The sequence below is a fragment of the Heterobasidion irregulare genome, assembly GCF_000320585.1.
Source record: "Heterobasidion irregulare TC 32-1 unplaced genomic scaffold scaffold_09, whole genome shotgun sequence".
Classification (NCBI taxonomy): Eukaryota; Fungi; Basidiomycota; class Agaricomycetes; order Russulales; family Bondarzewiaceae; genus Heterobasidion; species Heterobasidion irregulare.
In genome coordinates this window covers 1956708-1972907 of record NW_009258205.1, presented here as the reverse complement: position 1 = coordinate 1972907, position 16200 = coordinate 1956708, and the positions used below count along the sequence as shown (strand labels likewise).

Genomic DNA, 16200 nt, shown 5'->3' with positions numbered 1-16200 from the left:
ACCCATTTCCGTGGCCTGCCTGCAGCCACTTGCGACCAGCGCACTCTCGAGCTAGAACACCGCCCAGTCGCTTCTGGCCACTTCCTCGCCGCTTCCTCGCCGTTCATCCTACATGCAAGTACAGCAACCCCCACCCTCGCACCCAGCCTCGCACCCTCGCACCCTCGCACCCACCCGCCTCGCCGGCCGTCCGCACGTCGTCCTAGAGACCGAGACGTGCGCGGAACAGGGCCTTTCCAGCAGCACCCCCCGTACCCCCTCGGCCCTAACCCGTCCACGCTTCGCGTCTTCGAGTTCTCGCACGATAGCCTATCGTAATCCTCGCCCGCTCGCTTGCAAATACCGCCGGGCCAGACCCCCCACGATCCACGGAGACGCGCGCCAGATGCTGTATACTGTAATGAACCGTCCCGACCGTCCGTGCATCTTGTATACCGTACCGTACCGCGCCCCGCCAGCCCCCGTGTAATCGAACCGCACATGCACGCTCGAGTCGCGACCACACCCCGCGAAAGTCACCAGCCCGTGCATTGCAGGCTGCATACACACGGTACATGGTACACGGTACACATCACGTCCACGCCCACATCGCCCTACGCCGTACGCCGTACACTACCCAACCGCGTCGGCCCGCTCACGCCTTGATCGCCCCCGCCCCCGCCCCCGCCCCCGCGGCCGGCGCCGCGCCCTGCTGCGCCTGCAGCGCCCCCTGTATCTCGACCAGCTACGAGCGAGCACATCGGTCAGCCGTGGGTCGCGCGACGCGGGACGCGGGGACGCGGGGACGCACCTCCTGTTTCTTCTTTTCTGATTTCTCGCTTACGCTTTGGAGGTGTGCCTCCATGCGTTTTCTGCGCGGCGAGGGCGCGGGACGCGGGACGCGGGAAATAAAACACGGAGTGAGGAGTGGGGGGGGGGGGGGGGGGGGGGGGGAAGAGGAAGAGGGGGACGGGACGGGAGGGGACGCACATCTCGCTGCGGATGAACTCGAGGCGCTTGGCGACGTTCGCGGTCGCCTCTGCCTGCTCCTGCTTCACGAGCACGGGCCCGATCATCTTGTACACGACGTTCTTCGGCGTCAGCACCGCGAACTCCTGCGCGCAAGCGTCAGCGCGCGAGTCTCTCGTCTCTCGCGTGTGCAGCGATGTGTTTGACGGTGGAATGCGGAGCGTGGAGCGTGGAGCGTGGGACGGGGGGCGGTAGGCGGACACGCACCTTCCTGACGAGCTCGTTCTCGGAGAGCTGCGCGTCGAGGCGCTGGCGGGCCTCGACGGCGTCGGCGAGCTCCGCCTGCAGCTTCTGGAAGTCGGCGGACGCGGCCTGGAGACGGGCCTCGAGCGACATGATCGATCCGGCGTCGGCGGGTCGCGCTGTGCTGGGTCTGTGTGCGTCGTCGCGCGCGACGAAGAGCCGATGGCGATTCCGAGGAGAGCTCGCCCGAAAAGGTCGCAGGAGCGAGCGTGCGTGCGAGCGTACGTAAGCCGCCACCGCCACCGCCACCGCCACGCCACCGCCTGGCAAGTTCGACTCCCACCCACCCACCCGCAGCACGACCGACACCGCGATGGACAGCTCGCCCACCGCCCTCTTCGACTCGTACGAACAGGACTTCCAGCAGATCCTCCAGAGCATACGCGACAAGCTCGACGGCGATGCCGCCGACGCCCGCGGAGGTGAGCCCGAGCCTTTCCCGTCGGCTGCCCAGCGCGGCCGCAGCACACGCTGACGCCGCGGTCCCGCCGCGCGCAGAACAGAAGAAGGCCGCCCTGCGCCGCGTCGAGATGGAGCTCGACGAGGCAGACGAAATGGTGCGCCCCACCCCGCCCCGCCCCGCCCTGCCCTCCCTCCCTCACTCGGCGCGCACAGATCTCCCAAATGGAGATCGAGATCAACGGCATCCCGCAGTCCCTCAAAGCCGCCTACCAAGCCCGCACGCGCACCGCCAAAGCCGACCTCGCGCGCGCCAAGAAGCGCTCCAAAGACGCCCACGCCCACCTCGCGCGCTCAGACCTCCTCGCGCGCTCCTCCTCCAGCCCCAACGGCGCGACGTCCGACGAGCCGTACGGCGCGGACGGCGTGCGGGGGGACAGGACGCGGCTGTTGGCGGGCACGGCGCTGCTGGATGACGGGACGAGGAGGCTGCAGGAGAGCCAGCGCATTGCGCTCGAGACGGAGGAGCAGGGCGCGGGGATCCTGCGCAGCCTCCGCGGGCAGCGCGAGCAGATCGAGAACGCGCGCGACACGGTGCGCTTCCCCCGTCCCGTCCCGTCTCGTCCCGTTTCGCTTCCGCGCCGCCTCGCCGTCGTCGTCTGATCCGTGTTGGCTTTTTGTTTGTTTGCGTCGCAGCTTGGCACGGCGGAGACGTCGATTGGGCGCGCGAGCGGGACGCTGAAGCAGATGATCAGACGGTACGTGCGCCCGCCCCCGCCCCGCCCCCGCGCCGATGCCCCGTCCTGACAGCCGCCTCTGACCCCGTCCGCGTGTCCGCCCTCCCACGCCGCGATCCCACGCCGCCCTCCCACGCCGCCCTCCCACGCCGCCCTCCCACGCCGCCCTCCCACGCCGCGCGACGCCCGCAGGATGTACCAGCAGCGCGTCGTCACGGGGGCCATCATCCTCGTGCTCGTGCTCCTCATCGCCATCATCCTCTGGGAGAAGCTGCACTAGACCCCGCGTCGCGTCGCGCGCGCTCGCTGGCGAGATCGGACATTAGCGTTGCGTTGCGTTGCGTTGCGATGCGTTGCGATGCGATGCGTTTTTGAGAGAGAGAGCGTGTGTGTGTGTGTGTTTGCTTGCTTGCGCGCGCGCGGCTTGGGGAGAGCGGGGCGCGGGTTCGATTTATGTATGCTAGGCTTGGTCGGGATGTGTGTCTTGTGTTCGTGCATGTGTCGCCGTGAGGCCGTGTCGGACACTCGTTCGGCGCGTCGTCGTGTCTGCTGGAGACGGGCGCCGCGCGGGCGCGGTACCGTAAGCTGCGAGGGAGGTGCGGTCGTTAGATTGTCAGACTGCGCGTGGCAGGAGGGCGGTCTGCATGCACTTTGGGCTGGGTGTCGGTCCGGGGAAGCGCCCGTCCGTCAGACGACTAAGACAAGCGGATGGAAACGCATGTGCATCGCGGCGAGGACCGCCTCGCCGGTCTGAATAAAGCGTGCACAGAGACGAGGCTGGATTCAGAGCACCCGTCACTCTGCACTGTTTTTCTGTGAACGGGCTGTTTAGGTGATGGAAGCGCGGCGTCGAGGTTGTTTGAATGATCTGTGGAGTGCGGGGCGCGGGGGCGGCGGTGCGGACCGAGGAGAGCGTCCCGCTCAAATACACGGCCGTCGTCGCCGTCTCCTCCAGCACTCCTCCCCACCCACTCCGAGTCGCAAGTGCCCCGTCGCCTCGACCGAAACAAGCCCCGCCTCGCGAGCACGCCCGTGCACCCCCGTCGACACACACTCCCGCCATGGCGTCCGCGTACAGAGCCTACAGGTGCGCCCCTGCTCTCTCCCTGACTCCGCGCACTGGACGCCCTGACCCGCCGCGCGCCAGCAACCTGCTCCTCCGCCGCCCGCTCGCGACCCAGTGCGTCACCTCCGCCGTCCTCTTCGGCGCGGGCGACGCCATCGCCCAGCAGGCGGTAGAAAAAAAGGGCACACACCACGACGTACGCGGCCCACCCCGTATCCCCGTCCTTCCTTCTCTCCTTTCCTTCTAATCTTCACTCCTTCCGTCCGTCCGTCCGTCCTTCTCACGCCCCTTGCGTCTGCCCCGCCCGACCACCTTCGCGCCGCAGCTCGCGCGCACCGCCCGCTTGGCGTTCTACGGCGGTGAGTCCGGATTCTGCCCCCCAACTCTCGACCGAACGTTCGCGCTGATGCTCCGCACACGCAGGCGCGCTCTTCGGCCCGCCCATCACCAAATGGTTCCAGTTCCTCGGCCGCCTCCAGTTCTCCACCCCCGCAAAAGCCGTCGCCTACCGCGTACGTCCCCCACCTCCTCCCACGCGCTCCTGCCTCACCGCCCGCCCCTGCTCCGCCCCACGCCCCACGCCCCACGCCCCACGCCCCACGCGCCGCCGCACCCACAGACGTTCCTCGACCAAAGCCTCGCCGCGCCCCGTAAGTCCCCCGCGCGCCCTCCCCCCGCCCCGCCGCGCGCTCACCCCGCTTCGCAGTCGCCGTCGGCTGGTTCTTCGGCTGGATGACGCTCCTCGAGGGCAAGGGCCCCGCCGCGATCTCTGAGCGCCTCGGCAGCGTGCGTGCTTCCCCGCCCTTCCTTCCACCGACCGTCCCTCCCTCCCTCCCTTCTCGCCCACCCCGTGCTGTGTGCTTCGCGCTCCCGCGCTGATGGTTCCGTGTAGGCCTACGCGCCGACGCTCATGCGCAACTGGTCAGTCCCGTCTCGTCTCGTCTCGTCCTGCCTCGCCCCGTACGACCACGCATATGCTGATCCCACGCTCCAGGGCCGTCTTCGCCCCGGCGCAAGTCCTCAACTTCGCGCTCGTCCCGCCCCAATTCCGGTTCGTCTTCGTAGGCGTCGTCAGCCTCTTCTGGAGTGCGTGCCCCCTCCCCTCCCCTCTCCTCCTCCGTCTCTCTATGCGCGACGCTCACCCACCGCCGTGCCGCGCAGACACGTACCTGAGCGCCGTGAACGCGCAGCAAAAGGAGCCCTCCGAAGTCGACGTGAAAGATGTAGGGCTCACGCTCGCCTGACGCGCGCGTCAATGCCGCCGCGCTCGCGCCCCGTATCTGCGACGCCGTGGACGCCGTGGGCGCCTGGTCCCTTGCATATGTATATAGAAGTACGCTACCGCTACTAGAGACGGCCTCGGCGCCTTGTTCTGTGCACGCGTTGCGCGTTGCGCGCGCGTCGAGAGACGGGGTGCACTGCGGCACCCTGAGGGGGAATTCACGTGATAGGCCGTTTGTGCGAGCGCGCGCGCCGCTCGGCTACCTCAGCGCCGTCATGTCCGCCGCGACCCCACACTCTCCTCCTCCTCCTCCTCTTCCTTACCCCACACTCCCCACACTCCTCACATCCACGTCGACGACGACGACGCAAAGATGGCCGCCTTGGAATATGCCGCAAACCTGAAGTTCATGAAGCTCAGCATTCCCTTCCCGCACGTCCTCCACGTCGAACTGGCGCGGTAAGCCGCCCCGCCCCATCCTGCCCCGAGCTCATGCGTGACCTCGATGACCTCCCGCCCCGCACAGCCCGCCCGTCAACGCCATCAGCGAGCCGTGCGTACCCGATCCCCCGCCCATGCCCATGCCCCCGCCCCCGCCCCCGCCCGCCGCAGGCTGATACGTAGAGCGCGCGCTGAGCACACTCTCGTCCGCCGTGCAGGTTCTGGCGCGAGTACGGCGCCGTGTTCGACCACATAGCCGCCGACACCGCCGTGCGCGCCGTCGTGCTCTCCTCCGCGCTCGAGAGGGCGTTCTCCGCAGGCGTAGACCGTGAGCCGGCCCCCTCCTCTCTTCCTCCACACCACTGAACCACCACCGAACCACCACTGAACCACCACTGAACCACCACTGAACCACCACTGAACCCTCACGAACCACCCCCCCATCCCCTCCCCACCGCTCAAACCCGTCCGCCGCCACACCCCGTGCTCGCCCGCGTCCCCGCACAGTCGACTTTCTCACCACCATCCCGACCGCCGCGGACCCCGCGCGCCGCGCGCTCAGGACGCAGCCCCACCTCCGCGCGTTCCAGCACGCGATCGCCGCGCCCGCGCGCTGCCCGCAGCCCGTCATCGCCGCGCTGCACGGCAACGCCATCGGGCTCGCCATCGACATGGTCACCGCGTGCGACGTGCGCTACGCCGCCGACGACGTCAAGTTCAGCATCAAGGCGCGCACCTCCCCTCTCCCTCATCCACCCCGCGCCACCTAATCACAAAACCCTCCCCTCCCTCTTCCCTCCTCTCCTCGCCGCCGCCACCGCCGACGCATCGCACGTCGGCATCCCAGGAAGTCGACGTCGGGCTCGCCGCCGACATCGGCACGCTCGCGCGCATCCCGAAGCTCACAGGCAACGCGTCCCTCGCCGCCGAGCTCGCGCTCACCGCGCGCGCCTTCACCGCCGCCGAGGCGCTCCAGCTCGGGCTCGTCTCGCGCGTCGTGCCCGGCTCCCGCGCCGCCGTCGTCGCCGCCGCGCTCGCGCTCGCGCGCGAGATCGCGGCGAAGAGCCCCGTCGCGGTCGTCGGGACGAAACACCTGCTCGCGCACGCGCGGGACCACACGTACGTCGCCACATACCCTCCGCGTCGGCGTCGGCGTCGGCGTCGGCGTCGGCGTCGGCGTGGTCGTGATCGCGGCTGATGCTGTGCGCTTCGGGTCGCAGGATCCAGGACAGCTTGGACCACACGGTCGTGTGGGCCTCGACCATGAACCAAGCCCCCGTGAGCGCCCTTCGCGCGCTGTCCCTCTGCGTGGAACAAATACTGATACGGCGGCGGCCGCTGGTCTCGCAGGATCTGGAAGACTCGGCGCGCGCGGCGCTGCGGAAGGAGAGGATCGCGTATCCGTCGCTGGGAGGGGGGGCCGCGCCGAAGCCGAGGCTGTGAGTGCGCGGCGGCGAGGGGCTGCTTGGGCGTGGGGGGTGCTGGCGCGCGCTTCGTGTTGGTCGAACGAAGATCGAGAGAGGATTGTGCAATGCGTTATACGCGCTGGTGGCTTGTTTCTGGCTTCTACACCGATTTTTGAAAAAAATCCTGTACGCGGCCATGTCCACACCCATCCTCGTCTCCAGAGCTCATAGCAGCGCGAACTTCAAGATTTGTGGTGTCGTGCATCCCTAAGAGCATACCGTCCAGCCTCTCTTCAATTGTTTCCCCTGCATCTATTGACCTCGGTCCCCACGCGATAGCGCAGAAGTGAGCAACAATTTCGACAACGTGAGCCTTGACTTGGCCTACTGTAGCAGGCCACACCATCAGGAAATTAAAGACAACGTGCTATGAGGAGGCGGGGTTTGGAATTTGATGGCTTGTTGACACGAACGGATATCTAAAAATAGAGATTGGCGGTTTGGGAGCATTCTTCACGTTAGGGAGAGAGGTGGACATCGTAAATGTTGTCCAGGGATATCTGTTAGGGTCTGTTGACCTCCAAAATGCTCTGGGGCTATCCCTCGTGGCCAGATGACGGTCAAGCAGAGGCGGAGGAATTGCTCAATGATGGATATTGACGCTGGAAAGATGCTTCGAGGCGCGTATTCCTTCGCACCCATATGGTCTCGAAAGGTTGACAATAGCCCAGCAAGTTTTTTCGTCACCTCAGAGCCAGCAACCGTGCAAATCTATTCTCAAAGACTTACTTTGCATCATGGACCTTGTCCGTTTCAATAGCACGCGTCCTTTCCAGAGCATCACAAACCAGCTACTTCATTGGCTCTTTAGCCTCGACGCAGCAGTGCACGTATGTTTACAGATCAAAGGGGAGGAAGAGAGTCTACGTGAAGTGTGGGCAGGTTTGTCTGACAAGACAAACAAGGTTACAATCAGCAAGACGCTTTTGCAGATGGCAGAGCAGACCTTCCACCGAGCAGGGCTCGCGATTCCGTGATGAATCCTTATGAACCTAAGACTTATCTAGACTTACTGATGCGATATGACATCGTTGCGAATTTTTCGCGCTTCAGCTTCAATCCAGCAGGGAAATTTTCGACGCTCCAACTGCTGAAGCTCAAACGTCGGTCCTCGTCGGCAACAGAGGCGTATTGTACATGTAATATCGTAGGGTACATGAACTCGGCATCTGGTCATTTGGCACTGACTTCCTGAATCAATGCTTCAACGTCACTTGAGACAATCGTCTGCAGAGGACCTGACAACGCCTCCCAGATGACGTGGAAGTTCACATCGGTGACCCCATACTTGTGCGCCGTAATATTGCACATGCTGTAAATCTGTTTCTGGACCTTCTAGAAATCAAGGTGACTTTGACGGATGGGATCGCTCGAAGGAAGGTTCAAGTTCTCCGCTACTGCCTCAAACTCTTTGATGATGGCCGCTCGAACGAGATACTGCGGGGTTCTTACTTGTGCCTGCGTGAAAGTCTGCCAATGCCAGAAGATTGGGAGGTGATTTAATGTGACTGCTCACGCACCTGTTCGGTAAGTTGGTAGTCATTGATATAGTCGACGATGAGTTTGATGCCGTCAACGGCCTTCGTAAGACGTCCAAGGCTGGTCGTCATATCTGTAAGCTAGACATTGCCTTTGTGTTCAAGAAATGAGAGGCAAGAGTCGAGTAAGACTCATGTATGGCAAGAAGCCCACGATTACTACAGACCTCTACAAACTCAAAAAGTTATTACGTTCAGGGAGATCTAGAAGATCGAAGGTCAAAGAGGTAATTTACTGAGCTCGTACTACACCTGAAGGCTGAGACTCACTAGGGATTACGACGCAGTGACTGGCTTTCCTCGGTGGAGCAGAAGGGCAGAGACAGAGGTCATAGGTCGCTTTATTCACATCTATCAGAACGGTCAGTCGATTAATGTAGGGCAAGTACGCCTAAGTACGCGTGGATCCGGGGTTGAATCGAAAGCCTCAGCGCAGTGACCATGTTTCGCACCTTGACGCTGTTGCCGAGATGGATTGCTGACTAACCGTTCTGCGAACATTGGTCCAGCAGTGTTCCAGCTCTTATACAACCACCAACAAACATCGAAATACTAAACCATGGCCCGTCGCTCCGCCCCACCCCACTCCGGCCCCGCCTACTACACCCCCGCCACCATCTCCAGCGGGCGGGGCCAGCTCCCCAACCCCAACGAGTCCGCCCTCTCCGCGTTCCTGCGCGAGCAGATTTTCGCGCCGGAGAAGCTGCCGGGGAACATCAACATCCTCACCGGCGTCGGCGTCTTCCTGGGCGGCATCCTCTTCGTGAGGCGGTGGGGCGATATGCTGATTCCTGCCTGAGCAGAGGGCCGGTCTCGAGGGGCTGATTGGAGGAGCAGACGATCGTCGATGCGACTCGTGCTGGTGCGTTTGCGTTCATGGTTTGTTTCGTGCGCAGTGCTGATGTTGTTGTTTCTCGTACGGCAGTCATTTGGTCATCGCTGGAACGTATATAACGCCCGCTCATGCTGCTCATAGCTTGTTGTTCATCCCATCCTCCGCTTTCGCCGCATACACCTGTATTATATAAAAATCTTAATCCTGCCTGGATACTCCCTCTTCACTGCATGCACGATCGCTCAAACCGGGGCTCTCCTCGGGGACAGCCGCAAGCACCTCATCGTAGCTCGTCGTGCTGTTTTTTTTTCCTCCCGCGTCACGTCATCAATATGCGCCGGCGAGCGCGAAAGGTGTCCCGAAAGCCTCTCCCACAATCTGACCGTGTTTGATTGTTGGCTCACGTCGCCGTCTGCTGGCACGCATGCTGCTTGTATATAACGGTGCAGGAGAAGGGAGGTTATGGTTCTTCCTGCCAGTCATACGTGAGATCGTGAATGGTCGTCTTCGTCACGGATGGTCCTGGTCTCAGCCCTGCGATGCGGTGAATGATGCCGCTCAGAGCAGTTGCGTAATGATCTCGCAGACACTATGGATATGTCGTATAAACACCTTTCTGCATCATCTGTCGGATGACCGGATCAACAACTTGGTGTTTCACGTCGCTGCCGAACCTTTGTGTTCATCAGCATTCTCTCCTTCTAGCTGCCTTGTCGTCAACACGCATTCTCACAGCGGAAATGAAATCCAGGTGCCTTTTCGCGAATGCACCGTGAAGGGTACGGCTCTTCCAGTGTGTTGTTGGGATTAGCGGCTGCACGTTAGTCGGCCCGATGGCCGAATGACGGTGACGCCCAAAGTGGGTCTATCGCATCGCACAATACCTCGACGCATCGTCAAACGATACCAAATGGGCTCGATATATATGTTCAGGAGATTTATGTGGAGCAGATTAACTATAAACTGTCGTGACGCAAGTCGCGACGGCATACATCGAACAGAGGCGCATGACTCGAGAGGTATAGAGGCGGACCGCGGAGAAATGCCTGCTCAAAGTAAAGAATGAGGTCGAAACGAAAGCGAGAATAACAGGGAGGATCGAGGAACGTGGGCGAAGTGATGCTGAACACGACGGTGTTGGTTATGCATGACACCCTGCTACTCATCTGAGCCGATGGATTCCTCGTCATTATATTTAGACCCAATCTCATCGACAGAGGATTCCTCGAACTGCCGCGGCGGGGCGAAGCCGATTGGAAACCCGCTCCTACGAATCGCTGCGCGAACAACATCGATCTTGGACTGTGCCTGGTGCAACTCTTCATCCGCCCGTTGCAGCTGCTTCTGCCAGAGGCTGGTCTCGATAGACAAACTTTGGACAGCCGCCACACATTCGAGGCGTCTGATTCGGCGCTGCTCAACAATGCTGCAGGCGATGGCAAGCAGGTCTTTGGCATCTTGTGTTGTGTGTGGAAAACCGGGCAGCTGTAGAAGCGCATCTACACCGAATGCCTAGGTGGTGGGACGGTTGTCCAGCGAGAAAGCACATGGGACATCGTAAAGTTCACGCACCTTGTCGAGATGAAGGTTGTGCGCGTCATTAGTGACGGTCGGCGGGGGCTGAGGGGCCTGCGCAACCGGCTGCACGATCACCGATCGCTGAGCGCCGACACTGTGCTGCTCGCTGGATGCGCTTTTGGAAGGGATCGAACCCTTCGCGGACAGACGATATGGTTGGTAACCGACCGAACGTGAGGTGGTCCGCCTGGAGTATCATCATCCGCAGCGCTCGACGACGGACGATGCATATAGCGAAAGGGCAGTCGAATGGTCGACAACGTGCGCACAAGAGAGGAGGGCTTGCGGCGACCGTCAGTGGACATCGTTGGCTTGTTGTGCGTGAGTGTGCTTCAGGCTTGGGGGAGGTGGGAGAGAGCGTACGTGGTCTTCTATATCGTGAAGTCCATCTGGCTTACGCAATTGCAGAGGGAGCGTACCTGCAGCAGGAGCAGCACGGGCATGTCGTGCAGCAGGAGCAGCGCGGGCATACCGTGCAGCAGGAGCAGCAGGAGCAGCAGAGTCCAGAAGCAGCAGAAGCGTGCCAGGGGTCGGACGCGCCGACAGTTCCCACGATGCATAGGCGCCAAGCTACGGGGAAAACAATTCCGCTATTTTACTGCAGGTGAACGTGATCGCTTCACGCAGGAAAGTGAGCATCCTTGGATCGTGCCATTCGGCGGTGGGGCGCACCTGGACGACGCAGACGCGGCAGATGTATAGCTCGCGCCAAGTGCAACTTCGGCCTCTCCCCAGACTGTTATACAAACGCTGCCATGAAGACATGCTTGCAAGTGAAATTGAAACCGTAGTAGCGTTGTCGGGGTTGCAGACTGGGATGAAGCGTCACAGAGGCAGGCGATCGGGATTCACGACAGGCCATCCAATGGCGTCTTTCCAAAGTGACCCTTCTGCATATTCGCGGACATACACGCACAGAGCCTATAATTACCTCCTCCTCACATCCAAAATGGGTCTATCTTCTCCCTCCTCACCAATACCCCCACTATCTTTCAAAACATTGGACCGGTGTACATAGCGACAAGCGAGCAGACGATATGGTGGTATTTTACGAACAGATCCCTCCCAACATCATCGATTGGATCAAGACGCAGCACTTGTTCTGGGTCGCCACGGCCCCGCTCAGCGCAGACGGACACATCAACATCTCGCCTAAAGGCCTCCGGGGCACGTTCCACATCGCGAACCCGAACCAGGTCTGGTACGAGGACATCACAGGGAGCGGTGCGCGCGTGAGCTCCTTGTTGTGAAGGATGGAGAAGCTTATCAGCAGCTATGCAGGCATCGAGACGATCTCGCATGTGCGCGAGAACGGCCGCATCGTGGTCCAGTTCAACGCGTTCGACGGCCCGCCGCGCATCGTGAGGCTCTGGGGCAAAGGTGCGCTTCGGCGGCAGATCATCCTCGTGTTTAGGCTGCTGATGGCCGAATGACACTGTTGTGACTTGACCGCACCCTTCGCCGCCCTTCGGCCGTCGGGAACCGGGATGCGCGCATATCCGCTTTGAGAAGGCACGGTACACGAGTTCGGCACGCCCGAGTTCGAGCGCTACCTCCCGGCCGAAGAGCGCCACCCAGGCGCGCGCAGCGCGATCGTCATCGACGTGCACAAGGTCTCCTCGGTGCGTCTTCCGTCCTGCTTCAGGCGCCGATCGGAGTCTGAGAGCCGAGGCGCCCCCGAACGCTGCAGTCGTGCGGCTACGGCGTGCCGTACTACGAGTTCGCGGGTCAGCGGGAGACGCTCACGAACTGGACTGGGGGGCTCGAACGGCGCGAGCAGGAGCACGCGGCAGCGGTAGTGGTGGACGGCGACGGCGAAGCGATGCCGTCGCACGCGGAGAAGGGGCTCATCGCGTATTGGTTGAATACGAACATGAAGAGCATCGACGGGTTGCCGGGCATGCAGAGCGCGCACCGGAGCGGGAAGGTGCCGGACTCGCGACTCGTTCGCGTTGAGGAGGCGAAGAGAATCACAGAGGGGGAAGGGAAGGGAGAGAAGGTGACAGCAGAGGAGGGCATGGCAGGTATCGTTGTGCAGAGGAAGGGAGACGGCGCGCGGTTGCTCGTCGCGTTTTTGTTGGGACTGGCGGCTGCGGATGTGTATGCGCGGTACGCGGGTCGGATAATGGAGCTGGGGGCGCGCTGATGCCATCAGCGCGAAGCCGCTGCCGCGCGCTGTGATGCTTTGAGTAAATGTGAGTACTGATGCCAATTTGTGTGCAGGAAGCGAGAGAGGAGGCCTCGTGTACGAGCTATGTATATCAGCGTCTGTATTCTCGTACATTCAGGGTCATCTGAGCACCGCTGAGTCCTCGTTATCTGCTATCAGAGTGCATGGAACCCCGGGATCGGTGCGGCTGTACGCCCATGGCGGCATCTGGAAACTCAAGCACCGGAACCGAAGAGAGTGCAAAGTTCATCAATGGCCATCAAATAACAGATACTTATGAGGACAGGATAGGGCGAGCCTTCGAAACGAGGGAGCATTGCACCCTAGAAGCTGTGCAAAGTTTGGTACGTGAGGTCTCTTCTGTGTCGCATGGTAGGATGCTCGCGATGAAGAGACCGGGGAAATTGATCTGAGGAAGAAAGTCTCCTATATCCGGGAAGTTGCAAAGGCTTCCAAGGCAGAAGCAGACAGAAACTGATCGCGAGGAGATGGTTTATAGTTGTGAGAGGCGAGAGGACACAAATGAAGTACGCGTCTTGTGGGCGCCATGAGCGTCGTGGCAGAGCGCTGCAGCAATGAGATCCCAATCCGGCAAGGCTTGGCATCAGGACCTCGAGGACCTCTGTTCTGAAAATCCTACGTCATTAAGGAACGGGGGCTCGGGACCCGCAAGCAGAGGCCTTTTCGTTCCGTTCAGCAAACCATTCATCTTGCCAGCGTTCCCTCCTCTCTCTCTCTCCTCACCCCTGCCCACTGTCTCTGCCATCCCCATCTGCCGTGCTATTCCACCGACGACGTCTACAGTCTGACCTCCTGCAGAGCTGGTGCCCATCATGCTCTCGTTAACGGAGAAAATGCTCCCCCAACCCCCGTCCTTTTCCAAGAAGAAACAGTATGAGATTCATGAGGTTCTTGGGACGGGCACATTTGGAAAGGTCATGGTACGCAGCTCGCTCTACCCTCGCCCCTACGTGCACCACCATTCTTCTCGCTGTCTGCTTGGCTTATCCGTATGCTATCAGCGTGCGACATGGCACGTCCCTCCCGAACAAATCAACGTCGCCTTGCGCGGTGCAGCCGCAACCCTACGCCCCTCCTCGCCCTCCCGCACATCCTCCACGACCACCGCATCGACCCGCCCTCCCCTCAGCCCGTCCTCCGCCTCTAGCTCCTCACACTCGCTCTCCTTTCCAAGCCCCATCCGCGTCGCTCGATCTATGTCTGGTGGCACGTTCGGGCCACACGCAAAGGAGCCCCCTCTGAAGCGTGACGTCGCGCTCAAGGTTATCCCAAAGAAGAAAGTCAAGGGTAACGAAGCGAGCGTCTGGGGAGAGATGGAGGTCCTCAAGGGGCTTGACCATCCCAACATTGTGAGTCTCTCCTCTTTGCCCGTCTCGCAGTGCAGAGTGCTCGTGCCGCTCTTTTGGGCCCGATGTGGCTTTTGCTTTGCGCCTGCGTGACAGCCAGAGCCTATGTGGTCTACCTCGGCGTATCGGGTACTTGGCTCTTAGTCGAAGACTGTTAGAATGTCCAGCCACTGTGGATCACTCCAGACAGGGCAGTACTCTCGCTATGAATGGCTACTCTGGTGGCATTCGCCGACATCTCAAATCAATACCATAGCAACGAGACATTGGTGGGAAGCTCGAACCCGCAGTCTGTCCAAACCGAGTTTATCCCTTGCCTCGGCCCAGAATGCTCTGAATTTTCGTCTTTGAGCGTGGAGAATATCTTGGCGTAGATCGCTGACAAGCCTGGGAGCCATGTACTCTTTCTCTATCTTTTCCCTTCTTTCCATTGCGGACATGAACTTTATATGCCGTGTTCTCATACCCTCTGTCCCGGTTCTAGGTCAAATTTTATGAATGGTTTGAATCAAGAAGCAAATATTACCTCTCCTTCGAGCTAGCTGTTGGCGGGGAGCTGTTCGAGCGCATCTCACAGCGCGGCAAGTTCACGGAGTCGGATGCTGTGTCTGTCATCCGGTGCGGACCTCTGCCATCTCATTTCTTGATGGCATACTGAGCGAATGCGGCACTAGTTCTATCCTGTCAGGAGTCAGGTACCTCCACGAGCACGACATCGTGCATCGGGACCTAAAGCGAGTCGTTCCTGGCAAATTCTCCCGTTTCCGCTCTGACCTGCCCTCAGACCGGAGAACATCCTGTATCGCACGCGCGATGCACACTCAGACATCGTGATCGCTGATTTTGGAATGTACGCCCCTTTTTCCGTGCCATCCACTGAATCGACGATAACGGTGTTCGTCTCTTCAGCGCCAAACACCTGCACTCGTCAGAAGAGCAGCTGACGTCGCTCGCGGGCAGCTTTGGGTACGTCGCGCCGGAAGTGTTGAACAACAAGGGGCACGGCAAGGCGGTAGACATGTGGTCGACTGGGTGTGTAGTCGATTTGCGCTTTATCTTCCCATTCTGGCAGTCATTTTAAATTCTGACCAGTATCAATGTCGCAGGATCATCACGTACGTTCTGCTCTGCGGGTATTCGCCGTTCCGCTCGGACGATGTGAAGCAGCTCGTGCGCGAGACGACGGAGGCGAAGATTGAGTTCCACGAGCGGTACTGGAAAGCCGTATCTAGTGAAGGTGAGTCGCGTCACGCGTTTTCGTGGTGGCTGCGGACGTCGGAGACCGATCGTCTCTGCATCATCTCTAGCCAAAGAGTTCATCAAGTCGTTGCTCAACCCCGAGCCGTCGAAACGGCCGACGGCCGAGGAGGCGCTGTTGGACCCTGTACGTTTTGTTCCCCCCCTCCTTTTCTACCGGTCCAACAGAATTTCGCTCATCGTCTGAATTAATTCCCTGCAGTGGCTCACCACGCACGAGCCCTCGACCGAGCATGATCTGTCTGGCCTGCGTAACAACTTCAACCCCCGTGCGCGCTGGAAGAGCGCGATCCACTCCGCCGTCGCGCTCAGCCGTTTCTCGCGGACGAGCGCGCGGACGAAGTCGCTCGAGTCGGCGGGCGACGGGCGGCAGAGCACGGGCAGCAGCGGCGGGTGGGTTGCAGCTGCTGCGAGCGGCAGCGAAGACGAAGGCTGGCGAGAGGCAGGGCCGGCGGCTGCGGGAACGAGCGCGGCCGAAGCCCCAGTTGACACGGGGCCGGGCGCGAACTCGAATGTGATGGTCACGGAGGCGGATGGCCCGAGTGGGGACAGCGCAGGGACGCACGAGACCGAGGCGGAGCGGGTGGTGAGGAAGGAAGGGGAGAGGCAGCAGCAGCAGCAAAAAGAAGAGCGCCCGCTTAACGGGAAATCCAAGGCATCGCACCGCAAGTCGCTCTCGCGCACGAGCCTGCTTGGGCGCCGCTCAACGCAGCCCGATATCAGGGTCGAGACGCCGACGGGGACCCCGGCAGCCCATACACCGTCGAACCACCACCAGGACGACGAGGAAGACTCTGACCCGCGGATGCCTGGGTCGTTCGATTTTGGGGAGGCCGGGGGCGGGCACCACCACGCGCACGGCCACGCCGGGGA

The 16200-nt window shown here is 61.3% G+C and overlaps 10 protein-coding genes across 10 annotated transcripts; 7 read left to right on the top strand and 3 right to left on the bottom strand.

Annotated features, from left to right (window-relative positions):
* Positions 1-112: 112 nt before the first annotated feature.
* Positions 113-469, top strand: HETIRDRAFT_454369 (uncharacterized protein; the record flags this gene model as incomplete). The annotated part of the gene is made up of 1 exon (XM_009552103.1): positions 113-469. The coding sequence occupies one exon, from the start codon at positions 113-115 to the stop codon at positions 467-469; it is 357 nt and encodes a 118-aa protein (XP_009550398.1).
* A 255-nt stretch (positions 470-724) lies between these two features.
* Positions 725-1344, bottom strand: HETIRDRAFT_326000 (uncharacterized protein; the record flags this gene model as incomplete). The annotated part of the gene is made up of 3 exons (XM_009552102.1): positions 725-851; positions 970-1094; positions 1216-1344. 3 exons carry the CDS (start codon positions 1342-1344, stop codon positions 725-727), a joined length of 381 nt encoding a protein of 126 aa, XP_009550397.1.
* A 199-nt stretch (positions 1345-1543) lies between these two features.
* On the top strand, positions 1544-2934 carry HETIRDRAFT_446187 (uncharacterized protein). The gene is made up of 5 exons (XM_009552101.1): positions 1544-1673; positions 1750-1808; positions 1867-2244; positions 2347-2408; positions 2580-2934. Exons 1-5 carry the CDS (start codon positions 1565-1567, stop codon positions 2665-2667), a joined length of 696 nt encoding a protein of 231 aa, XP_009550396.1. The 5' UTR covers positions 1544-1564; the 3' UTR covers positions 2668-2934.
* A 514-nt stretch (positions 2935-3448) lies between these two features.
* HETIRDRAFT_242470 (uncharacterized protein) lies at positions 3449-4649 on the top strand (the record flags this gene model as incomplete). Its single annotated transcript, XM_009552100.1, has 9 exons — positions 3449-3474; positions 3535-3649; positions 3779-3812; positions 3877-3965; positions 4073-4103; positions 4160-4239; positions 4346-4383; positions 4448-4539; positions 4615-4649. Coding segments are annotated over 9 exons (540 nt in total), but the record flags the coding sequence as incomplete, so codon positions are not given.
* A 683-nt stretch (positions 4650-5332) lies between these two features.
* On the top strand, positions 5333-6559 carry HETIRDRAFT_325829 (uncharacterized protein; the record flags this gene model as incomplete). Its single annotated transcript, XM_009552099.1, has 5 exons — positions 5333-5444; positions 5624-5826; positions 5964-6235; positions 6337-6394; positions 6467-6559. Coding segments are annotated over 5 exons (738 nt in total), but the record flags the coding sequence as incomplete, so codon positions are not given.
* Positions 6560-7917: 1358 nt separating this feature from the next.
* On the bottom strand, positions 7918-8192 carry HETIRDRAFT_109022 (uncharacterized protein; the record flags this gene model as incomplete). Its single annotated transcript, XM_009552098.1, has 2 exons — positions 7918-8040; positions 8103-8192. 2 exons carry the CDS (start codon positions 8190-8192, stop codon positions 7918-7920), a joined length of 213 nt encoding a protein of 70 aa, XP_009550393.1.
* A 487-nt stretch (positions 8193-8679) lies between these two features.
* On the top strand, positions 8680-9148 carry HETIRDRAFT_454365 (uncharacterized protein; the record flags this gene model as incomplete). The annotated part of the gene is made up of 3 exons (XM_009552097.1): positions 8680-8883; positions 8924-8982; positions 9046-9148. The coding sequence occupies 3 exons, from the start codon at positions 8680-8682 to the stop codon at positions 9146-9148; spliced, it is 366 nt and encodes a 121-aa protein (XP_009550392.1).
* A 965-nt stretch (positions 9149-10113) lies between these two features.
* HETIRDRAFT_109020 (uncharacterized protein) lies at positions 10114-11298 on the bottom strand (the record flags this gene model as incomplete). Its single annotated transcript, XM_009552096.1, has 5 exons — positions 10114-10467; positions 10528-10639; positions 10702-10844; positions 10897-11103; positions 11206-11298. The coding sequence occupies 5 exons, from the start codon at positions 11296-11298 to the stop codon at positions 10114-10116; spliced, it is 909 nt and encodes a 302-aa protein (XP_009550391.1).
* Positions 11299-11588: 290 nt separating this feature from the next.
* Positions 11589-12466, top strand: HETIRDRAFT_241658 (uncharacterized protein; the record flags this gene model as incomplete). Its single annotated transcript, XM_009552095.1, has 4 exons — positions 11589-11765; positions 11823-11913; positions 12043-12159; positions 12198-12466. Coding segments are annotated over 4 exons (654 nt in total), but the record flags the coding sequence as incomplete, so codon positions are not given.
* A 965-nt stretch (positions 12467-13431) lies between these two features.
* HETIRDRAFT_479585 (uncharacterized protein) lies at positions 13432-15673 on the top strand (the record flags this gene model as incomplete). The annotated part of the gene is made up of 9 exons (XM_009552094.1): positions 13432-13644; positions 13726-14073; positions 14555-14688; positions 14745-14811; positions 14862-14920; positions 14980-15102; positions 15177-15307; positions 15378-15454; positions 15530-15673. Coding segments are annotated over exons 1-9 (1191 nt in total), but the record flags the coding sequence as incomplete, so codon positions are not given.
* Between the last annotated feature and the right edge of the window lie 527 nt (positions 15674-16200).